We start from the raw sequence: 25,066 nt of genomic DNA, 5'->3' as shown, positions 1-25,066 counted from the left end.
TGAAACAGGAAAAAATGCAATTAAACAGAAGTAACTTTTACTGTTCGTGTTATCAAGATTCTCTTGCATCTGAGAACGAAAGCTACTTCCACGTTGAATTAAGGATTAGTTAGTTAAAAATTCATATCTTATTTTAATTCCGACATTTACAGTATCTTATTATTACAATATCGTAATAAGGTTTCGCATACAATTTCTTGCACTACTCTACAACTTACGTTTAGAATGAAGTAATCTTATTTTGCATCGAATAATATTTAATACTAATCTTGCCTGATTCAAAATATTGCTAATAATTACAACTCATTCTGGAAATAACATAGGTGATTAAACTGAAAAATCGAAAACAGAAAATCATAAATATGTTTGCAATCATGATTGTGAAATACAGCGGGATGAGAATGAAATAAGGCAGATTCGACTATCTTTCTACACAATATGTAGCCAGTAAAAAAATTCAAAAACTCACACACTCGCAGCATCATCACGTTACAGTACATAATACTGCAGTTATGCATACATTCACGAAGTCCAGTACGTATCATGTTTTGTGTTGGGATGCAATTAAGGGGGGAGGAAAGGAACGAAAGAAGAAGATAGAAAACACGGTAGAAAGATACGGAACTAACACGAGTCGAGTTCTCGACGCCCACCTGATCATACAGTACAGAGTCGACAGAGAATCGTGCTGAAACTAAACGTGCGTCGACTATCGTCTCGCCATGACAAAAGTAAAACTTGCTCCATTATTTCTGGCTGAAATTACACAATTACTGACAAGAAATTACAACGAAAATTCCAGGTATTAACCATCGATTAATTTCGTTGTGATCGCTTCAAAAATGGGCTTCGATCGCTTTTTTAAGTTGCTTTTGATATATTCATGCCTGTTACGTATATTTCAAGCATGCCAAGCGTAATTATTTACTATTACCAACGTTTATCCCATACGCCTCTTTAAGTGTGCGTTGTCGACTATTTCCGTTAACAATAAAGAGATATATCCGGCTCACAAACGGAAACGGCATACATATTTGTAATATTGATTTAGCACGTTAATGACTCGTATAATATCTAAACGCGTCGCTCGTATTCGCTTGTCCGGTTATACTAGTATCTCTAATTCAACGGTTTCATCACGGTTTAATAAACTCTATATTTATTCAATTTAGTATACAAAATTTTTATCGACGTTTTCAACGAATATGTATATATTTCATTAAAGATATGTTACTCGTTGCAATGTAACTGCTTTATATGCTATAAAAAATTACTATTTTTATGTCACTCACCATATGCTCCACTGCTTTTTCCTCGAGCTCTGCTAACGTCCAATCTACATGAAAGCTCAAAGGCTGAAGGCGGGATTCCATTTCACGGAGCCATTTCCTTAAACACTTTACTTCATGCTCGAAATCTATAATGCAAATTTTCATTTAAATATTTTGAATTCACAGATGAAAATATAATTAATGAACTTCCTATTTCAACGAGAAAATTACCTGCCGATATATCCTGTTGATTAGATACAGGCCGCTCAACAGGTGCCATAATTTGTTCAACTAATTCCCATTTTGCATTTAAGTGGTCAACACGCCACGCCACTTCATCTTTCAAAGCAGGGGCACGTGACACTAGTTTTCCAGCCTGATCATTAAATAACTTTCTTCTATATGCCCTACGTCGCAGCTCCTCCATGTGAGCCTTAAATTTATATTTTACAATAATTTAATTTTTTAAAAAATAAAAAATTTAGCACAGCATGCTATGCTGAAATGATACATACCGCACGCAGACTTTTATCTAATAAATTTTCTTCTTTGCAATAAACCAATTCTTGAAGAACCCTTAGCCATGAATATAACTCTGAAAATTGACTACTAACTTCTTTCAAACTCCATGACTGCGTAGATACATCAGTCTCGTCCCATGTTAATTCACCATTAGCTTCCTATTAATGACAAATTAAAACATAATATAGCGTAAGTCATATATGGTTTATATCTAATTACATTATAAATATCTAAATCAAGTACATACTCTACAACTATCTATCAAATTAGTATCCATAATATAGTCATAGTTAGAACGTATTGCTGCCCAAAACTCATCTTTGCTATCTTCACGATTTGTCCACAAGCGTTGATTGTGAAGTTGCTTTGGATCTTTCCTGTAATACAAATAAATTATTAAATGTAATATAAAAAAATATAAACTGTATAAAATATTAACTATAGTAAATATGAAAGATTATACAAACCTCTTTTTTGTGAGACTGTTGTATGGCCTTTCTATCGCTACCCCAGCTTGGCCATGTTTTTCTAAGCCATGGCCCAGCGGTTGTAGCGAAGATAAGGAAAAACTTATCTTCATGGCTTTGCAGTGGTCTGTAATTTTCAAACAGAAAGAGCATGTATTCACATTTATTATGCATAAACTATGAAAATTAAAGAATAATAACCATCAAACATAAAATTCTAGAATTACATTTCATTTATGGACACTTTACTATTAAATTGATGCATCTTTAACCTTAAAAATATAAGAAATAAGGTGCATAAAACAAGTTATAACGCATATATTTACAATGTATATTTTATATACATCATAAACATAAGACAAAATCAAGAATACTAAACTTAATAATATATTTCAAATGTCAATAAACATCTACAGTTGTACTTACATGCCTACTTTACTGACACTATTCTAAATCATTATGATACTGGGGAAAGTTTAATGAATGTAATATATCAAATATTTTCATATATTCTCCTTTATTTGTAAATATGAAAATAGTTATGCCCAGTTATAACTAAATTTACAAAGAAACAACGAAAGAATAAAAAATATAACCTTTAGACTATTATTTATAAAGATACTTTTCTCTATTTCAAAACTATCAAATGTCTTTCACATAATTTACCTGCCACGTATAAGATACTACATCTCACATACGCGGAAATATAAAAAATATCTACGTGACCGAATGTTTCATATCATTCTTTGAATTCTCACGTCACAGAAAAGAATTAATCGTACTGAATGCATTAGACGCAACACAACGTAGAGTCTTTCTACCTGAATTATCTTCAACATTGAACACATTAGTCGAACACACGTGTAGATACAACATTTAGAGGTGTTAACGTATACACACCATACATAAGCAATTTGTACAGGTAGAGCGTCCAAGTGTGTACATTTTATCAGAAATACAAGAGTCTCGTATCATATACGCTCCGGCTTACGTTTTACAAGATAAGCACACAAGAATATACAAAGTTGTTGAAACGTTCGCGTATTCCATCGGAATACTCACTCATTCTTATCGTAAGTAGTCATGAAATAAAGTTAGCATTCTTTGAAATGGTTTCTGTTTAAATGTATTATTCAGCACAGTAGAAAAAAAAACGTGATTGAGGAAACCGGAGAACGTTGCAACGAGAACTCGAGTTGGAGGGGCTGCACTCCACTGCATACATTCAAGGCACAGCTTCTTGCCTTGCAAGTAGGTATGCAAACAATATATCGATACACCTGACCCGAGGCATCGGTCCAAATAGATTTCAAATAAAGTTTATTCAACGTTTATTGTAGTCACCGTCAATTCGGTTTCGATGCATCGATCGTAGTATCGTATCGATATTCCCAACCATGGGTTTTTTACATTCTTTCCCAAGGGAAACGTTACTGAAAACTTTTAGTAATATTGCATTCACTCACTCATATTACTCGTCGCAACGCTGAATAGACAAGCGATCCATTTGGGTGAACGTTAATTACTTGTCGATAACATTTGCACAATTTTTATCCCAACGAAACCGCCAATTTTTTTTTAACAAAATACCGCCTTACACACCACTGTGCACACCGACATGCAGCAACGTGCACTGTCGTACTGCGCATGCGTGTTCGCGATAAGTCTAAGGAGCTCGACTCATGGCGGATTCTTAGTAAGATATCTATTCTTGTTATTGGAATAAAGTGAGATGAACCGATGCGTAAGAAACTAAGATGGGATAGAATTAGGAGAGATATTCTCGTATATGCAATAAGAAAGTCTAAATAGACGCGATAAATTATTAGGCAAACTACCATGCGGCATACGTGTCATACTTGCGTATAGGTATTTTTAATATATATTTTAGAACGATTGAACTATCATAGATGACACGTTTAAACTATCCGGATGAAACAGGTTTTGTATAAACAAAATGTAGAAAAAAGGTTTAATGTAAAATTTATTAGTCACTAGACTATAATAGTTAACGATATGAAATAAAAGTAATATTTTCATGACGTTAATTTTCTTATCTTTATCACCTTTAAAGTTTCCATATTGCATACTATTATTGCAAATAATATCATTATTGTCTTATAAATTAAATTGAAATGTTAAAGAGAATCTTCGTGCATCTATTTATTCATTAATAAGTATTGACAATGCGTAGAAACCACAAATTTCCGTGTTCTTATATTTCAACATATCATCCTTTTCTAACATCAATAGTCATATAATCTTTCGACATAAACATATAAATTCATATCACAACACATCTTTAACATAAATAACTTCGTAATCTTTTTTTCTTTACAATTCTTTGCTATTGAAACGATAAAATATCTTATTGAATGCATAAAAATGTCAAATATTCTTTACTACTACATATTCGAATTAGTTTTACTGGTTTTAAATCTTGCAAGAACATGCTTGATTTATTTTTTAACGTAACTTGTAACTTAAATGAACTACTCAACTTCAATTGTTCACGAAAGTTATTGAATAGGTCAGGAAAATACATAAAGGACAGGTAAAATATATGAACAATCACAGCTGCAAATCAATTCGTTTATTTCGAATTGTACGTTATTCAAAAATCTCAACGAGAGTCAGTTTAGTATTCTTCGGCTCCCTCTCCCTCACCCTCTGCGGAATCCATACCAACCTCCTCATAGTCCTTCTCCAAAGCGGCAAGATCTTCACGTGCTTCGGAGAATTCACCTTCCTCCATGCCTTCGCCGACGTACCAATGTACAAATGCTCTCTTGGCGTACATTAAATCGAATTTATGATCAAGTCGGGCCCAAGCTTCTGCGATAGCAGTAGTATTCGACAACATGCAGACAGCTCGTTGCACTTTAGCAAGATCACCACCCGGTACGACGGTAGGTGGTTGATAGTTAATGCCAACTTTGAATCCAGTTGGACACCAGTCGACAAATTGAATAGTGCGCTTAGTCTTGATAGTTGCGATGGCTGCATTAACATCCTTGGGTACAACGTCTCCTCTGTACAGCATACAACACGCCATATACTTTCCGTGTCGAGGATCGCATTTTACCATCTGGTTAGCCGGTTCGAAGCAAGCATTCGTAATTTCCGCTACGGAAAGTTGTTCGTGATACGCCTTTTCAGCGGAGATGACCGGGGCGTAAGTAACCAGAGGGAAGTGAATCCTTGGGTAAGGTACTAAATTAGTTTGGAATTCCGTCAGATCAACGTTAAGAGCGCCATCGAAACGAAGCGAGGCAGTGATCGAAGAAACGATTTGACCAATCAATCGGTTTAGATTCGTGTACGTAGGTCTTTCGATGTCCAAATTACGGCGACAGATATCATAAATAGCCTCATTGTCGACCATAAATGCACAATCGGAATGTTCTAAAGTGGTATGGGTGGTGAGAATTGAGTTATAGGGTTCGACCACAGCAGTGGAAACTTGTGGGGCTGGGTAAATAGCGAATTCCAGCTTCGACTTCTTTCCATAATCCACGGACAAGCGTTCCATCAACAAAGATGTGAAACCAGAGCCAGTGCCACCTCCAAAGGAGTGGAAGATGAGGAAACCTTGGAGTCCAGTACATTGATCTGCGAGTTTACGAATACGATCTAGAACAAGGTCAACAATTTCCTTGCCAATGGTGTAATGCCCACGAGCATAATTGTTCGCTGCATCTTCTTTGCCTGTGATCAGTTGTTCTGGATGGAAGAGCTGACGATAGGTGCCTGTGCGAACCTCGTCTACAACAAAAATTGATATAATGAAGAACTTATCTAATTTATTCTAAAAAATATACAAAAATTATTAATATGGAAATAATAATTACATACCGACTACTGTTGGCTCTAAGTCAATGAAAACCGCTCTGGGAACGTGTTTTCCAGCACCTGTTTCACTGAAGAAAGTATTGAAACTGTCATCACCTCCTCCAATGGTTTTATCTGATGGCATCTGACCATCAGGCTGAATGCCATGTTCCAGACAGTATAACTCCCAACAGGCATTTCCAATTTGAACTCCAGCCTGGCCAACGTGGATTGAGATACATTCACGCTGAAAAAATTTAAATAAATTTAAATTGTGCAGTCTGGATTTATAAAATAATACTAGTATATATTTTTATCATCTTTTTATTGAAGATAATTCCGAATATTTTTTGTTACATCGTGGAGCGTATTGCTTTTAATTTCAATAACATTTAAACCGGTTTCTGTATAAAAGATATTTGACAGACATCATTCACGAAGTATCGATCGCGTCGCTCAAAACGACGCGACGCGCATTTCCCCCGCCGCTCGATAACGTGAAACAAAGAAATGCCTAGTTTTCATTTTTTTTTGTCCTACATACATTCTCCAACCAATTTTACAAATTATGTTTTATGTAAGCATAACTGTTATCCGAGATATAAATGTTTTAACTATTTTAACAGTATTTAGATATTAAATGAGTCGCAACGAAAAGGGCGGAGCCGGCCGGTGCATCAAGTCACTTTTCATGAATAACACCGCTGATACAACTAATCGTTCCCGCGAGCAGAATTTCTCAAAAAATGTTTACTCACCATTTTGAAGTCTAGGGATTTGCTTTACGCTCTTGTAGAAAGTGAATAGTCGATAGTTGGAGCAAGTAATGGAGCTTCTGCTATCAACCACACACAATGCACGGTCGAAAACCAAACGATTAATGCGCGAGGGACGCTTGCCACCGGATCTTATACCCCTGACCCTCTACTCCTTTGGCGCATAATCATTGGTCGCTAGTGACCTCACCCATGTTTCTGATTGGTTGACAGAAGACCGCAGAACGCCACAACGCCTTCACGCATGTTTTCTACGTGCAAAATATAGTACCTAGCCTCCTGTCATGCGACATTTATTTTATTGATTTTACAAATTTCGACGGGCACAGCAAGGAAATTGGTATGTAACGCTCTGTTCATTGACTCGATAACGATTGATTAGCAAGGAAATATTCGTTACGCAGAAAGCTGTTTTATTCAGGTATGGACCGGGTTTATCATGCAATGGAACAAAGTCCAAGCATCTTAACGGTTAGTTTTGAATATTCTAACAAATGTTTGTTAAGTTTCTTAAAAGATTACTAGATCGTATCGAAATTTATTTTTAAGAATGACAATCTCTTGTATTAACTAGTTGTGATAGGAGACATTTTAAATTGCTCAGATGTACGACCTTTGCATTTATTATACATGCATATGAACTAACATACATACGTGCATACATACATACAATGTATGCATAATGTAGTCTTGTCCTCGTTAACAAAAAGTGTCACAGATAGCAGGACGACACGCTGTAACACTATAGGCTGTAATTAATATAAGTCTAGTATTAATTATTAAGTTTTAAAATAGGACAGTTTTTTAGAGTTTCTGTTACAACATTAAGAGATTGAACCTTGTTTGCATATTAATTAATAAAGAATGCATTTCACAAAGTCCTTCGCGCACGGTTGCAGTTGTTGTTTAGAATTTTATTGAGAATTACTTTCTATAAAGATTGATCGGAGGACAATTTCTATTACACGTTGCAAATATTATATAGTTATAAATGGATTTTCTCGATCAGAGTGTGTCACAGAGAGATTGTCATCAGAATTTCGCGATGCACTTGCGGAAAGATACGCGAGAGAAAGTTGCTTCAAAGTAGTACATACTTGTATTACTATTCTGCTAACACAAAATTGCAAATTCTTTTCTTCTACATATTTCATTAAAAAAATATCCAGTATCATAGAAGTTAGTGTTTAAAAATGTTGTTATCGCTATGTATTTCATTTTGTTATCTTTAAATTTGCATTGTCTCGTGAAAAACGGATGTTCTGCAGAGCAATGCAAAAAAACACGACACTTATTCTTAGTTGCAAAACCACTGCGGTTGGATATGGGCGTTGAACTTGTCCATTGGTTAATAATAGACATTGCGTCGCAGAATTTCTATTCAGAAGTTACCTGTATGTGCAAACCCTAGGAAGTTGCGGAATCAACCAAATGAAAATGTTTCATTCTTTGCCAAAATAATTTCTTATTTAAAAATGTATAACATTCATTTTCTCTTTACATATTAGAACAAGCTTTTTATCAATGATTTAAAATGTAAATAAACAAATAATCTCTTCCAATCATACACTTATATCCTTTTTCGTTACATAGACTCAGAAACAAGCAGAAATATTGACCGACTGTGTAATTACGTAAGTGGTCATATTTCGTCAGATTGTATCCATTTCTGAGAATGAATCGATAACCTCGTAAAAGCCAATCTATAAAACCAAAAATCCTCAGAACAAAATAGTAATACAACATATTGGTCGTCACTTTTGTATCTTTTCTGTATTTATTAATATTAGATCATACATATATGTAGATGTTCTTTGACATGCAGAAGTGACAAAGAAGGACGGGACTCGCCGTGAGAGAACGCTTCTGCTACTCGACCGTTCACTTTTTCTAAAATTGGTCACAGACGGTCGGTTCTCGCGTAAGGAAAGCGGTAAATCGTGACGATCCTCTTCTCTAGAGAACTTACAGGGTGGGGCACAGAGTATTCCCTCTGGGAATAACTCCTTTGTATGACGTGCACGCAAAAATTACGTTGTTCCCTGAGAGAACTCTGAACTGATTTTGTTGATGTTTTTAGAGCATAATAGCAATTTTTAAAGCATTATATAAGCATAAAATTTCAAATAACAACGTATAACTCGTGTTGTTTGTAATCAGGGAAATTTTATGCGACTGAAATGTTTGAACAATTAGCGTCTTCATAAATTAATACTCGATGTTATTGATTATTATATGGTATATAAAATGAATCTGTATCTTATAGTAATATTGTTTTTTTTATATATGATCACGGAAATTGATCTTCTACATTAACATAATCGATACCGGTACAACTGCACAATGATGTAACATATCGACCACGCGCTTATTGTCCTTGTATTTGCAGAGATCTTGTTCTCCAAATATAGTAAGCCAGTGATCCAAGGCTTTTTATCTTATACCTCATTTCTATTCACGCAAATAACTGCTTGATCGATTAGTTTTTTAAGATTTCATTTTTTCAAATTTTATATGTTTTTAATATGAAACAATGAAAAAAATAAGTAGAATTATCAAAATTAAGGTTTTCACTTGGAATAAAATTATTAAAGAACACTTACCTGAAATCATTTTGACAGTCAGTATTCTCCATTAATGACCAGAGTTACCATATTTATCGGTGACTAATCCTGAACTTGTGACATTTAATAATAGTCAATTATTGATCATTAAAGTGACATTAGGTTACGAATCAAAATACTTTGGTCGTTAGTCGGGATCGAATAATACCTGATAATCAATAGTTTTTGCGATAGATTCTTTTTTTATTTTCTGACTCGTCAGAATATGTAATACGACAGCAATGCCATTAGCTATCAAATGCTAGCAAAATGAACAAGCGTGATAGAAGGATAGAGGAATTCGTGTAGGTAGAGGATTATTTTTCAATAGAAGAAACGCATATATTAGTTGTATATACTTGCTTAGTAATATATAGAGTGCCTATAACGTGTATTTCTGAGAACAAATAAATCACATATAATTTACAAAAAGGAACTTGACGCGGCGCTTAATATTGCTCTTATCGTCAGATAATAGATAAAGGTATTATTATCTATACTGTGTGTTTTTAGGCATACGAATTGTTCTTTCTTTCTTTTTTGAAAGATCAACATTATGCGCGTACTCGCTCGTACATCATGTACACTTGCAAAAGAAATTCAAAGTTTGTCGTATATCTTGTTGCTTGCATTCACGTACAAGGTATTGCTCGAAATAATATAAGCCATATTCATCGTACGATACATTTAAAAAATAATATCAAAGTAAAAATATATCGTCTTTTTTCTTTTAAATCTCTGTGCACCATCGTGAAAATTGTACACCGGGCAGTGAATCATGTAGAAAAATGACCAAAAGTTTGGAAATTTCAGAATATCGTTACTCGAACAACGTTTTCTTTTTGACAATTACAGAATAATCTTTTGCACAATATCATTTTCCTTAAACAATACACAGTGTACAAAGGATAACGTTTCGTTCTGTCAAAAACACGAGTACTTCGATGAGTTCGATAGGATACGTGCCCGATCTTAAAATACGTTTTCTCGCCATTCAGCTGTAAGTTTAATATGAAGTGTTCAATACTCGTATCGCAACTCCAGTATCGATATCTACGAAAAAATGATTAAAGATATCTAGTTGTTCTAGCTGTACTTTCTTGGGGTACCAATGACATTTGTATCAGATACTATTGTCTAGTTCATTAATTTAACGTACGTCTATAGATCTGTCGATTGGTATCGTCGGAATAATTTCATTCCTCAACAAATTACTGCGTGCATTATTACAATTATTTTTAAATATCTCGTTATGAAACGCAGACGAAAGTACAGAGCCTGAGAACCGTCAGAAATCTATCAATTCACACGATAGCGAGACATTTTATTTTTTGTCGTCGATCCTATGACTACGATATAAAACGGCACGACGTCTACATCTAAACTTTTATCTATGTACAATAAACGCTCGGCGAAATCCTCGCGGAAACGTCGATCAGTTTCAATCGAAACCGGCCGCTCGAGAGATTCGCCGTAAAATTTCTATCGCTGATTTTTCAAGATTGATCAGCGCTATGTCTAAATTTATATCTAGATTATTCCAAGTATTTGCACGAGTTGTATGGAAGGTTTCCATCGAACAGATTCGAGCGAAAAACTTCTCGTCATATTTTCTTTCTTTCGTTCGATTCGAAACACGCTCGGTTTCGTTCGATATTCTTGCGTAGCGACATTAGAACCGTTTATCCGCGTACATTTGAACAAAACGCTTCGAAAAGTATATTTTTTATTTAAAAATAGGGAAACAGTGAAAATGGAAAGAAGAAAATTCGAAAGAATCGTACATAGTCGAGAAAAAAGTGATCTTTCAACGTGATCGAATCGTTTGGTATAGGGCAGTGCTTGAAAGAACAACGTCGACTATAATTCTGGATTACGTTTGTTCCTCTCGTAGACTTTTCCTTTATGCCTCCTTATTGTATTCATATCGATTACTTAGAATAATTCCGAACACCGATAAAGATACTGTTCGATTAAATATTAGAAAATCACTTTGGCAACACTAAATCGCGTGTTGTTTCGCCTTCCTTCTTGAACCTGCTGTTTCTCACTGGGTTTGACAATTCATAGTAGTTAACAGTATAATGCGCTCTACCTAAACATACAATGGCACGATTGGCCTTGACCCTAGGCCGAATTTCAGGGTCGTTACATCGCTACTCCAAATGGTTAAGCCGTTAACTAACGCCATCGCTGACGGAATAAATTATCCTTGATGCGAGACACTTGGGATTAACTCTGGGCAATGTTTTCTTCGTTCACCCGTTAATCGTTAAATACAAATCTTTAAGTCCAAAAGGATCGATACTGTCGGTCGATATTCGATCGATTCGCCTCCTTCGAACGTATAATTCGTCAGAAGAATAAGATTCACGGCCTCGACGATCGAGCAAGATTCACGTTTGACAAGGACTACATGGACTCCATCGAAACGTTTGAAACGTTTACGCACGAGTAATTAGACATTACTCGCCTTCACCTTGTTCGTTATTCTGCAAGAGCGAACCAATGTGGAATCCGTAGCCCAGTCGATTGGCGAGGCCTGTCACGGATCAGAGATTCTCCTCGTCCGCATCTTCGTCCTCCGAACCTCCGTAATTTTCTCCGCTGTCTTGACGATCAACCGCAACGAATAGCGCCATAAAACCTTTGTTCGATATCGTGTCGTCCGTTCTGAACCTTACCAGCAATGCCTCGTTTATCGATATGAAGTCGGTGGTATTCTGAAATAAATGAATTGCATATTAAAATTCAATGTCGATACAAATGGCTGGACTGTGTTCAAGCATCGATACGTAAAAGCGAACTTTACTTTTCATTCGAACCAGAAGATAAGACTTACGCTGTTTCCACAATATCGCCCATACAGAAGACCAGACGTATCTAAACCGGAATAAACTTCGACGAAATCGTAATTGCAGTCGCTCTCTGATTCCAATTGGAACGTGACAAACGTGAGATGTACGTTTTTGCCAGGTGGTGCCTCGATCGCCCAATCGCAATCGGTCCTGTGATCGTAATTGTGGGTGCCGTACTTCGCATGAGAGTACAAATGCTTTACTTCAGTCGTGGCAATCAAGTGGCCACCGCAAGCTGTAGAACGAAATTAGGTGAACGAAATTGTACCTAACATCTTAAATTACTCGATACTATCGCAGACGTAAAATGAATCGCTTCAGATACTTCAGAAAGCACAGTACACCTCGATACTTTCATTTATTGACTTCGATCGATTATTAACACTGACATCTGTCTTTTTCGGAATTTTTAATATAATTCTGTAGATTTGGATTGTTTCTTAATGGAAATATATATCACGCACGCTTGTACATTTTTTTCATTGAAACAGAAAATTCACTCAAGCACAACATTTTTCTGATATTTCTCGTGCGATTCTGATAGTCGGACGAGATTTTATGAAAAATCGCGCGAAGCACGAAAGAGGTCGTGCTTTTAAAGGCAAGATTGATGTTATGGTGGAAATGTTACAGAAGTAAGTCACATTCTTAATAACGAAAGTGCGATTACTTCGTTTAAATTGATGGCACTCTTACCTGTACTGTGAGTCGCAAGGAAACCTTTCCTTTGGACGGAAGCATCGCTCTTAAATACCATATACATTTGATTCCCAGTTGCGAGGATTGGATGCGGCTCTTTGGTACCGCAAAATTTCCCCAGAACGTGACTATCCGGTGAATCGCCGTCGTAAATAGCGATATGATCGTAATTGCATTCTTGATGGGATTCCATCTCGAAGACTTTGAAAACCTGGATGATTTCGAAATCGCATCAAATTTATACATTTTCGCGCAATCAAATAAAATTCTAGTTAGTAAAATTATAAAACGATTCTTAGATACTAACTAATTTAATACGATGTCCTGGTTTGGTAACAAAGTGCCAGACGCAATCCTTAAGGCCGGGATAATAGTCTGGATAGTTTGGCGATGTTATAGTACCCATGGGTGCGACAATTTCATACTTGCAACCGCCCTCCTTGCAGTCATGGCCATTTTCGTGAAGCGTAAAACCATTGTGACACGAACATTGATAAGATCCTATCGTGTTCCTGCACTCGTGTTGACAACCACCGTTGTTGTTCGCGCATTCGTCCATGTCCGTGAAGAAGACGGCGGCGAAACCAGTTTTTTGAATACTGTAATCGCAGAGAGAGAAAGAGAGAGAGAGAGAGAATATCAGAAAAGAATATATTTTGTTAAGTTAGAGTTCCCTTAAAATTTATAAACCAGTTAATAACAAAATTTAAGTGGTTTACCTATTATCAGACGTGAATGTCACTCTTAAAGAGTTTCCCTCCGAGGTAATCAACGACGGTAGTCTGGAACCGCAAAAAATACCATGTTTTCTCAAAAGATCGTCTCCGAGCTTGCTGCTTACTTCCACAGAATCGTATTCGCAATCCTGTTGACGAGCATTATTGCCTTCTAGATCGAAGTGCGTGAAATTCAGCGTGATACGATATTGAGGCGGAGCTATGATTTCCCAGACACAATCCTTGTTTCCCGGGTAAGTTACCGGAAACGAGGGGCTCGTGATAGTTCCGTTACTGTCCTCGAATACTCCGCCACAGGCATCTGACGGACATAAGTGTACATCAACTGGCGTAAAGAGATACACCGGAATTCTAATCTGCTGGCACTCAAATAATTCTAAAGAGAGTAAATAAAAGGAAGAAGAATTTTTCAATATTTTCTACCATATACCTTCACAGTGTTTTCCATCGGAATGTAATTCGTAGCCAGGTTTACAGGAACATTCGAATCCACCCAAAGTATTGATGCAATTATGTTCGCAGCCGTGTTCGATCAAAACACACTCGTCGAATTCTAAAAAAAAAAAAAAAAAAAAATGTACCGAAAGCATCAATTAAACTCTCTTCGATCGATTTGGAAAAATTCGCTCTATTCTATATTCTCTTTAATTCACGCTTCGATGAATCTCTGTCAAAATTCATCTACTACCACGAAGATACCTTAGCCAAAGATTACTGGTATAAGATAAAAGGATAAAGCAAATCCAATCGACAGCCATTGAAACTCGATGGAACGTAAAACTGGAGCGTACCTTTCATGAACGTGGCCGAGAACCCAGCCTTCTGTACGGACCCGTCGCTAACGAACTTCACCAGAAGTTTGTTACCGGTGGACTTAATGTCCGGCGGTATCTTGTAACCGCAGTAAACCCCGATCAATGGCGAGTCCGCGTTATGACCGTCCCGCACCTCCACGTAGTCGTACACGCAGTTGTCGTGGTTTTCGATCTCGAACGATTGAAACTTCAGCGCCACTTGGAAGTTCTGCGGAACGGACAACTTCCAGACGCACTCCTTGCTCGACTGATAGCCCTCCGGGTAGTTAGGCGATTCCAAATGGCCTGTGTCTTCCACCTCGATTTCACCGCCACACACAGCCTCGTAGCTCGCAGTAAACCCACGATGTCCCGTCTGATGGCTCGACGTCACATATGTAACCAGCATTCGACTTCCGGTCGAAACCACCGGTTCGTGGATCTTTCCGCTTCCGCAGTATCGACCTGTGTTGCGATTAAATTGTTGTTACGAGAGTCTCGATGAATATACTCGAGGCATCGACTTGTATTCTGATATTGCGTTCGAATGATTTTTCGATTTTTCGAAATGGAGGGCTGAGAATTACGATGGTTAATCCAGTGCTCTATATTTGTTGTTAGATCTTCGTCAATTTCGTAGAATTCATTGAACTCGATAATAACCACGAGAATAATCGTGTACGATAATATTGAAACATCGGTTATTCCATAAACCTAGTTCTACGATGTGTCTCTCCCTCTGCGAATAGCGGCATATCGGGATCACCTTAAAACTCGAAATCCAATCAAGTAAAATACGATATTCGTATTGACCGTGTGCAGGACCATAAAGGATTATACAAATCTTATATAACGTTGACAAACTAAATCCTTCGATAAATTACTATTTCGAACGAAACCTGCTATCGTATTCTTTGTTCTAAAAACATCATTTTCTGCCCGTTAATCATTGCCATGCAAAAAAGAGAAATAGTGAATATATTCGTAAACAGGATTTTCTATAGAAACGTCGAAATAAGGCCAGCAGGAATTTCCTTAGCCGTGGTGAATGCAATATTCGTGATATATACCCGCGATACAGTCGGACCGGGGATAAGTATAAATTTTGTGTTTTGGCTTCGTTATCACGCGTTCTACTTACCCAGCACGTTGCTTTTGAACCAGTATCCGTCTCTGATCTCCAAGTAGTCGCTACGACAAAAATTGCTCTTAAATATATCGAGCGACGTGATGTTCAAGACTATTCGTTCGCCGTGGGTCGCCGTGATTCTCCATTCGCATCGTTCGCCCTCCACTGGCGGTGACCTGTTCGGATGATCCAAGATCGGTGATCCGAAACTCCCACTGTTTTCTTGAAACGTCCTGCCACATTCTGTGAAAATACAAATTAGAAGATATTTACTCAAAAGCTCATAGCTAATGGTAAATTGTTTCGCTGAAAATACTGGTCTCTGTAATATGCTAAAAAAAAAAAAATATGCTATATCGATAATTACAATCAATGCTGTGGTAAAAGCATCCTGATACGTTTCCAGTAATTGCAAAAATGACTAGTATCTTTATTAACTTACTGTAGCATCTGTAAAGAAGGTTCGTCTGAGCGATATCCCCCTCGCTGAGTCGAAGTCTCTGACCAATCTCAGGCCGCTTCTTGCCATGAATTTCCATTGGTAAAATCGTGTCTAAGTACGTCCCTCTCGAGAACGTGTTCTTCGCGTAGTGCATAATGGAATCGTAATCGTACGGCAAACCAAGTGAATTCACTTCCTCCTCTGTCAGTTTATTGAAGTTGTACTCCTGACCTACAAAGAATTTTTTAAAATTCCATTAAACGATGGTTAATGCAATATACGCACGCAAATCGATACAGACTAATCTCTAACGTTCGTACGCTCTCGCATGTCTGACGTATAATCGCGCATTATATCGTACGTGCACGCAAACATTCGAAATACGAGGTCAGGATCGTCAACCGAGATCCAAATTGACCACTTCGAATCGACAAACATCTGACGCTTACAGCATCGGGAACTAGCGTCAGATAACTGTCTCTGTGTAACAGTAGTTGGTAACTCGACGTGCCATCGAAGAAACAAAGCCGGTCGATTTCATCGACTATCCAGTTGCTTCCAAAGCGGCATTCGACATTGTCAATCGTTTTCGGTATACACAAAGTCTGGCAACGTCGCGCCGACGATATTCCACGTTTCGACGGAGTCTCGAGTGTTATTCGATCGTATAGGCTGCAGTCGGTGTTTCGATCTTTGTTTGATCATCGAAAACGGATCAGTAACCTTAACGAAACCACAACAACGGCACGCGCGTTCCTCGCGCGATTTTGTCGAGCCGAGGCGAGCTTGCGTGACCGAAGGTGTAATTTCACCGCCTAAACAGATGGTGCTGGGTCTCGCTAATTAAACAGCTCGTTACCATTCCTGTTATGAGTATCCATTAATCGGGATGCGATCACCCGTTCAGGGACTGTCACATCGTGTGTAAATATTAGAATACCGTCCCTCGATTAGTTGTCATCGCTAATGATTGGTGAGATTTGCCAGGCACCCCGTTGCCAAATTGGTCCATTAATCTAAAACGGATATCTATTCGCCTATTCGCGAAGGTAAAGCCGCGCCACGGCCATTTCCTAGCTGAAACGGAATCGAGAGTCAAGCACGTACCAAAAAGCCATGCCCCTCGTGCGGGATCCTTCTCACGTTCACCAAACATCGGAGGCTGGTAACGACGTCAGAGTGTTCGCGAAACGACGCTGCTGTGATTCGATATCGTTAAAGTACGTTTATACGTTCCTTTAATGGTTAGAATGAAACATCCTTAGCGTGTATGGGATCTTAGGTAGGTATGAAAATAGAATAGTTTGTTTTTGTAACTTGGCTTTATTTGAACTATACTTTGTTGGAATATATGGAGGAAGAGAGGTGACGGCGGTGGAAAAATTTCACTTACCAGACATGATATTGTCACGGATAATCTGTACATGACGATCGCGATCGGGTCTCGTGTGCTCGTGCCAAAAGCCAACCACGTGGCCCAACTCGTGAACCACTATTCCGAACTTGTCGCAATTCTTCCCGATACTTATCGCCTGCGGACCGTTTCCTCGTTTCCCGACGAACGAGCAACATCTGTGAAGTTATTTCAAAAGCGAAATGAAAGAGATTCTGCAAATGAATCGTAGATCGATATACATCGAAAGATACTATCTTCTCCATCACATTCTCTTGCTACGCAATAAACTATAGAAAAATATGTAATTTTCTGACGAACCGAAACTATTACAACGATAGAATATCAAAGTTGCTACGTGCTATGGAAAATGAGTTTCTTCGGAAAACCAGTATTTAAATATTCTTTCTTTTCTTATCTATGAATGAATAAACTCACCCACACGGCCTTTCCGTGAACAGTATGTAATTAGGATGCTCTTGAGGAAGCCTTTCGACGAATTTGACGCAAGTGAAATTCTCCCAATGCCTCATGGCTTGCTTGAACAGGGCTTTGTGAGCACCGGAAAAATTTCCATCGATCTCGTACGGGATCACTCCGTGATCCCATACACGTTCCTTGCGTGCTGTCGCGGCTCTTCGTGTCCTACTGGAAAATCTATGTCTTGTGGTGCCGCGTTTGTTTGCCGAATACTTTGGTTTATGCTCCATGTCGTAAAATTCTATCGAACGTAGCTGTCGATCGTGCAACGACACTACCTCGTCTGAAGAGTCATCGAAATCTCGCCTGACTAGGGGAATTTTGCGACCACGATGCCTCCTTTTCGTTGCTCTGCAAACGAATATGTTCATTAATTTAGTTTCCCCTGACTTTTGCTGTATTTCTTCTTTTGCTGTATTGCTTCCTTTTTCTTTTTTAAACAATTTGGATATTATTCATTGCGCAATCCTCTAGAGAAATATCGTAAAGATACTTTCCAAAAATTATTTCGATATTTTATTTTTATTATGCGATTTTTCGCTGGAATAATATAACTCTGAGGCAAAGTTCGTTAAATGTTGCTATTGTGACTATACCGTAATACTTTTTGAAGCTCTTATGAAAATTTCTACGCGTGATTGCCAGATTTGTTGAAAATCCACGGCCTATAATCTTCAGAACCAAATACCGCGAAATGAGAATCGCTTAATTTAATCGGATACGCACGGTCGTAAGAGGTTTATATCACTTACTTCCTCCTTGAAACCGCTTAAAGAGAACCACCTAAAACGGTCGTAAAGGGGCCCGTCTAAATTTTCATTCTCGACTCAATTTTCGTCGAATCGCATTCTTTCCCCGCTATTCCATATTCGCCGAAACATCGTTCCCGTCAAGGGTAAGAGATTCCCCAGTTAATCTTCCCGTGTCGTGTTTTTACGATCTCTAGCGTTATTTACGTGACGCGAAGCTGGTCGAGTTTCCCCTACCTTTTTCCTCTTTTTCTCTTGGCGAAAGAAAAAAGCCAGGTTTCGGGGTTGAGGGGCAAAAAGAAACTCGTAAAAAAGAGAAGAAAAAATGGCGAAAGAAAGAGAGAAAAAGGAAACACGAAACACCGGAAAATTTACTCACAAGAGCGGCATCGAAACGTTCAACGCTGGGGTCGTTAAAAAACTGTAAGACCGGAAAATTTACGGCGCAAAGTAGCAGCCATCAAATGTTTAATGCAACCGGAATACCGGGATCGTTAATGTTGAAAGCCTGCTTGCCATTTATTAATATCCTATTAGCGTAATATCGAATATTATTGTCGAAGTTTCGCGAGGTTCGCCCGCGACCTACTCCATTATCGTCTTGTAAATAGCAATTTCCATCGTACGCTCGATCGTGTGCCGCGTCGTAAAACGGTCACACGTGTTTCAAAGGATAATCAACATCGGTCACCGGATGTTTACTGAGTAAATAACCGGACGGATAACGGGGTTGAAGTTGACCGGCTGGTGCAATCCTCTTCTGACTTCGATAACGACCAAATAGTTTATGGACTCGCAGCGAATTGTTATGATTGTATCGCGTCTCGTGAAAGTTAAAAGAACGCACGTTCGTTTATAACGAAACGGTGGAGAGCGACAAGGAGACGAAAAACGAGACGAAACGACGAGAAACGAGGCAAAGCTGCCGCGAAAACAGGTGTTCGCGGTTATAAAAATGGCCGCGAAACACGGCATTAAAGCGAACCGTTGCTTCGCGAATTGAATGTACCGGCAGTTGAGCTTTTTTACGATATCGGATGAAATTGCCACCGGCCTGGAACAAACGCGCTTTTTAGAGGCCCTTCGGCCGCGCGGCCTCCGCGGACACCCCTTTATCGGTCGGAAAAAAGCAATCGTGGCTAACGAACTGACCGGCCAAGTGTCCAATTCCAACTTTGATGAAACGTGTATTTATGTGTTGCGCCGTGTTGGACTTTCGCTCGGGGAAAAGGTACACCGTTTTACACCAAAAATTTCGCTATTTGTAAATACGGATAATTGTGCTGATATGAGATTGATCGACGACGTGCTGAAACCTAAAAGTGTTTCTTCGTCACGAACAGCGAGTGTGTATTCTCCTCCCTGTAATATTTATTTTATCTCGTTCGTTTGCTTCAGAGTGAGAAACACGAAGCGTGTTCGCGACGTACGAAAATATGTACGTGATGCGAGAAGATCACGCGTGATACAGATTCTATTAAGTTTTGTGGGTCGCTGGAATAACTTCACGACGCAACGGATAAAAAATGGATAGCAGAAGACATTCGGTTCTATAAACACGATAAGCCTGGTACGGAGGAACTGGATGCCAAGGATTTTGTGTTACGAAACTCAATACAAAACTTGTCCGTCGTAAGGTTCGATACTGATGACTGTAGGTCGCGAGGATTCTATAAGAACGACATCCAGAATCTCGAGGCCGGCAGGTCTTCGATATCGGCGATTCCGCACTTACGAGGCACGATATCAGCAAGAATTTCAGCTTTAAAGATATGGAACTAGATAGAGGAAAAAATCTTTCCTGCATCGAGGTATACGATATCGGCAACCCTCGAATTCTAGAACTCGGTCAAAACGATTCTCGAATCTGGAACAGTTTCTTGAACGAAGAACATTTTTTAACCGCGTATTCCTATTGAGATATTTTATGCCTCTTGGTCCTAAGGAAATGTTGTGAGAAGACTGGGTCGCTATCTTTCGCTGAATTTTAATGAAACATGCAAAATGAGTTCGCAATTAAATGTAAAAGATTTAAGAGATATCTTTCGTTTTAATGGAAAGGAAAATTAAAACTTTGGCGTAGATTTCTTTTCATACTCTTGGTTACTTTATAACGAAGCGGCAACGTACACTATGTACACTGAAAACGCAAGTGGTGTTTTACACTTTGTCGTACATATTGGAATAACGTAGCCTCTTCAACGGAGTTAAAAAAAAGAATTTTTACGTCTGTACTAGCCGCATTTCTGTTTGCATAATACGAGGAAACGCAATAAAATCTTTCGGCAAATATCTCACGGGCACACGGCGGTGTGCCGCATGCATATTCATTCGTAGAGACGAGGCAAAATCGCGAAAGAACTTTAAGCCACCGATTTGAGATACTTCTCGTATGAGCGGATTAGCACAGGTTTTATCGATAGAAAGCTTGTCTAAAGACCACTGGATAGTTAATCCTTGTTACAGAGTTTCTTATAAAAAATCTTATAGAAAATGTTGCCCCGACAAATGCTTGGTAGAAATTTCAATCTAACGCTTTTTCGTCATTTATCCCGTAACAAACGTTTTCGTACGAAGAGCGATAAGCGAGATTCATTAACGAAATAAATGTTATCATCGAAAGAACAGATTTTAATTCGATCTAGTGAAATGTACGATTATGCCGTTTGAAATATCCAAAGCATCACTCGCGCAACTCACCATCCCAGTCAGAAATTATCAACCGAATTAACAATTAACAAAACAATCTCCGACAAAAATCAAATCATCTCGCTTGCCGGGCTCCAACCCTCGGTTATGTCCAAACTAGTGAATCACCTCATCCCGAAAATTCAATCGCCCTCCCCTCGTAATCCTGTATCAGAGAATCCGCCAAAAAATAAACTCGCTCGCAAAAAGCAGGGACACAATTTATCCTGTCCCCTGCTCGGTTCGAATCCGCGAAAACGAATGGTATCGGGTTAGGGGGTATGAAAACGGAAAGAAGGGGAGAAAAGGTGGAGCACGGGGGTGAGGCTTGCGAGGGGAGTGACACTTTGAAAAATAATTTGCCCCCTTCGCGTAAACATCGGAGCTTGCCGCGGAACGAGGCTCGCACGCGTGTGCCACGGCTCTGCCCCTCGTTTATTAGTACTAATTACCGCGGGGCGTAATTCTCCCCGGATTTCCTATCTCCCCACCCTAGGTTGGTCGCGAGGGGTGAACCACCCTTGCAGCGGCGACTCTCGACCGGCAGCAGTCAAGCTATGCGCTTCTGAATCGGCGCGGCATTACAATTAATTAACGGGGCCTCGAGCGAGCGAGCGAGCGAGCGAGCAGCCTCCATTAAGGGTGCGCTAGCGAGCTTCGTGAACGAACTACCAGAGAAAAAGGGAGAGGAAGAGAGAGGCAGAGAGAGAGGAAGAAGAACGGTGTGGTTCGTGTACGTGTAAATCGTAGAAATTCACGGCTGCTGGTGGAAAACCGACAGAGCGCTTTTCTTTAACAACGTTTACTCGAAGTCTTCGCCGAGGATCTTTCTCTCCCTTTCGTTTTGTTTCTTTGACTTTTACGATCGCAGCCATCGTTATAGAGCAGCGGCATGGTACGAGTTTTACGATTCAGATCCTCGCGACTTGTCCTATGAAATAAATATCTCTTCGGTCTCGATTCGCGCTGAAACACGAAATCCCATTATTACGCTCCCTTACGATCGTGACTCTTTTGTTAACACGACACGAATCGCCAGAGATTGATACGTTATATCGCAGGACAGAGTTGTTCGGAACTTACGACAGTTGATAATGAAACGTTTTATTTTATGGAAAAACGAGGGTTGTTCCAGGAAATTGAGAAATTGAGAAACAGGGGTTTGAAGCAGGTGTTGATTAATGGTGAGGTTACTCGAACTGATTCCAGGAAACTGTTTTAGCCAGTTGGTTCGACACTGGCGCCGCTTGTAATACTTGTCAGTGTCAGTCAACGTTAGCCGTATTAACGAAGGCAAAAGAACGATTATTTGTGTTAAAGCGATTTCCGCTTGACGCGTTTCTAGCGTGAAAATGAAAGATGTACGCTGCCTGTCCTATGAACAAATTGAACAAGGCTTGAGAAACCTTCGGAAACTCCCGGATAATTGCGAAATAATATAGTTTAGAAGGCGAGTTCTTGCCGAATATCTTTCGCTTTTACATATTAAACAAATAAAATATTAACGATAACAAATAATTAACGAATAGAATATATTACACCATTCGTCGGATACAAAATACATACGATGACTCGCAAATATTCGGACATCTTGCACTGTGTTTTTTAAGATTCTTCCTTGCTCTCTGTCTCTGCGTTTATGTATGTTGCTGTCAAGGAAGATATGTTTCGACAAATTAGACGTCGCGTCTGTTTCGTAATTCAGGTCAACTGCTATAGCTTCGAAGATATCCGGGGCTGGAAACAATACGTCTCGCTTAATACCGTGTCTAGCAATACTCGCGCCGCGAGCAACAAAACCTGCAATCCGTTGTTTTCATTGCGGCGATCTTGTCGAGGTTGCGGCAAATGCAGTCCTGGATCTAAAACGTAACGATAATCGCGCGATTCGCTCCAATCTCGGTATCCATTAAATCCCAATGTCGAAACTTCCAACCCTTAGCGGTTTCTAGGGTTGAGTAGGTTTTACCGGCGGTAGCAAACTCAGTGGCTGATACTTTCACGGTAAAAGGAACACGCCACTAAAAGGGAATACATTTCGATGATCTTGGCCGCGATAGCGTTCCTCTTATCTTAGTAAAACAAATATTTTTAAATTGAAACTAAAAATAGGAGAATATTCTTTTTCAGATAAAAGTTAAAAAAATTAAATCATCGGAATTGGCGCTTACAAAAGTGGTAAGTTATGAGGAAGGAAATTTACTTTTCACAATTTGGACGAACGTTCCACGATCACGTTCCCGAACGAGCATATATTCCGGAAGTCTCGTCAGGTTCGATCGAGCCGGCGCTAAATTCATTGAAAAGTCACGCGACTCGGCCGTATGTCATCCTTTTCTCTTTCACGCTGCATTCAGAGAACCATTCGATTCTATCGGAGGAACACCATCGGTTGACCCGACGTGGATTTCAATCAAACGATCGCGAGACGCATAGATCATTCTATTAGCTTTGACGTGTGCTAGTTACCACCCCTTCGAATGTCGATCCATCTCTCTACACTGGCGGTCGAACCCTCCCCTAACCAGCAAGCAATAAACCACAATATAATATATCAGTGTCCCGGCCATACTGAAATAATCCAGCCCGACCCAGCTTAGAATTTAACGAATCACGATTTTTCATCAATCAGCGGAACGACAATGAAAACGCGATTCGCGGTTTTCCCCGTTTCTCGCGTCCCTGATATTTTTCACCCCCCAAGGGTCTGTTTTGTTCGGTCCGTTTTACTGTCATCGTCCTCCGCGTAACTTATCACCACTGAATAAAGCCCGCGTCTAATATATATCAATATTAACGCCGAGCCTGCAACCCTTGTGATTTGTTATGTCGCCTCGAGCGAGTGCTTCGTTGGCAATTAATTAATGAACCGGGTGTTAAATTAATCGTGATTTGTTTCAGCGCGACTTGTTGTACGTTAATGAGAAAAATTAATTTCATCGGTGCAGCTTCTCCGTTCTTCTTAAACAACACGAGACAAATTATTCTTTTAGACATATTATTCATTCGGATTTGATCGAAATTTGTTTTAAGCAATCGATATAAACGAAGCTTTACGTATACAGGAAATTTCAACTTTGTAGAAAATTTAACGAACAGATACTTTAAAACGTAGTATTTAATCTTCTCGTTTGCTGCTTGCGAGCAACGCGAACTATTTAACTATTCGTATTTCCGTTAAATCGATTCCGTGTATCCAATTTTTATATCGTCGTATCAACCTGACACCAAAGAGGAAATTAAATTTCGAAACATCTAAAATGATTAACAAACAAGAGTTAATGAAATTAATATCAGTAACCGTTATATTACCGGTTTGTTAAATTGCTTATTATCAATCCCGTCAAACAAAATGTAGAAATATTTGAAGCGAAGCCAGTTCATCGAGCTTGCGTATTTATCCCAGGAAATCGAATTCACTCGAACGAACGATCCCGTGACGCGTATACGAGAGCGCGGTTTTAATCGAATTCATCGAAACGCGCCTTAAATTCATCCCCTTTCACCCGTCCATTCCACTGTCCATAGTTCAATAGACAACAAGCGCACGATAATCTCGCGGTACTGATAACGCGCAACGAAAAGAGTCAAACGCAGCCGGAGGCGCTAGGACGGAAGTCACGGAGG

At 39.0% G+C, this 25,066-nt stretch overlaps 3 protein-coding genes and 1 long non-coding RNA gene across 10 annotated transcripts in view; 1 reads left to right on the top strand and 3 right to left on the bottom strand.

Annotated features, from left to right (window-relative positions):
- LOC117207430 overlaps positions 1-4,624 on the bottom strand; it is a 132,679-nt gene extending 128,055 nt beyond the window's left edge. For 2 of the 6 annotated variants that reach the window (XM_033447660.1, XM_033447661.1), the window contains exons 1-6: positions 3,082-3,606; positions 2,261-2,387; positions 2,041-2,170; positions 1,787-1,951; positions 1,503-1,704; positions 1,293-1,417 (exon numbers count right to left, since the gene is read on the bottom strand). In XM_033447660.1, the coding sequence (XP_033303551.1) occupies positions 1,293-1,417; positions 1,503-1,704; positions 1,787-1,951; positions 2,041-2,170; positions 2,261-2,387; positions 3,082-3,136 (804 nt within the window). In that variant the 5' untranslated portion in view covers positions 3,137-3,606. Of the gene's footprint in view, positions 1-1,292; positions 1,418-1,502; positions 1,705-1,786; positions 1,952-2,040; positions 2,171-2,260; positions 2,388-2,926; positions 3,607-3,726 lie in introns of those variants that run through there. The other 4 variants (XM_033447662.1, XM_033447664.1, XM_033447663.1 and 1 more) reach the window with 4 other exon arrangements.
- LOC117207438 lies at positions 3,407-4,302 on the top strand. Its single transcript, XR_004487516.1, has 2 exons — positions 3,407-3,515; positions 3,601-4,302. It is a non-coding gene; the product is annotated as an uncharacterized LOC117207438 (long non-coding RNA).
- A 214-nt stretch (positions 4,625-4,838) lies between the features above and the next one.
- Positions 4,839-7,001, bottom strand: LOC117207436 (tubulin alpha-1 chain). The gene is made up of 3 exons (XM_033447680.1): positions 6,850-7,001; positions 6,116-6,338; positions 4,839-6,025 (listed from the first exon to the last, which is right to left on the bottom strand). Exons 1-3 carry the CDS (start codon positions 6,850-6,852, stop codon positions 4,899-4,901), a joined length of 1,353 nt encoding a protein of 450 aa, XP_033303571.1. The 5' UTR covers positions 6,853-7,001; the 3' UTR covers positions 4,839-4,898.
- Positions 7,002-9,815: 2,814 nt separating this feature from the next.
- Positions 9,816-25,066, bottom strand: part of LOC117207431 (bone morphogenetic protein 1-like) — a 54,872-nt gene continuing 39,621 nt past the window's right edge. For both annotated transcript variants that reach the window (XM_033447666.1, XM_033447665.1), the window contains exons 5-15: positions 17,961-18,353; positions 17,523-17,701; positions 16,130-16,360; positions 15,700-15,930; positions 14,556-15,023; positions 14,195-14,317; positions 13,747-14,065; positions 13,335-13,626; positions 13,025-13,238; positions 12,313-12,563; positions 9,816-12,193 (exon numbers count right to left, since the gene is read on the bottom strand). In XM_033447666.1, coding sequence (XP_033303557.1) covers positions 12,023-12,193; positions 12,313-12,563; positions 13,025-13,238; positions 13,335-13,626; positions 13,747-14,065; positions 14,195-14,317; positions 14,556-15,023; positions 15,700-15,930; positions 16,130-16,360; positions 17,523-17,701; positions 17,961-18,353 — 2,872 coding nt within the window. In that variant the 3' untranslated portion in view covers positions 9,816-12,022. The remainder of the gene's footprint in view (positions 12,194-12,312; positions 12,564-13,024; positions 13,239-13,334; positions 13,627-13,746; positions 14,066-14,194; positions 14,318-14,555; positions 15,024-15,699; positions 15,931-16,129; positions 16,361-17,522; positions 17,702-17,960; positions 18,354-25,066) is intronic.

This window comes from Bombus bifarius, unplaced genomic scaffold, assembly GCF_011952205.1.
Source record: "Bombus bifarius isolate JDL3187 unplaced genomic scaffold, Bbif_JDL3187 scf7180000008030, whole genome shotgun sequence".
NCBI lineage: Eukaryota > Metazoa > Arthropoda > Insecta > Hymenoptera > Apidae > Bombus > Bombus bifarius.
This window is presented reverse-complemented; position numbering and strand designations above follow the sequence as displayed.

Coding starts and splice junctions, on each gene's coding strand:
- LOC117207436 (XM_033447680.1), bottom strand. Junction 6,026..6,115: donor CTTAGAGCCAACAGTAGTCG/GTATGTAATTAT, acceptor TTTTTGTTGTAG/ACGAGGTTCGCACAGGCACC.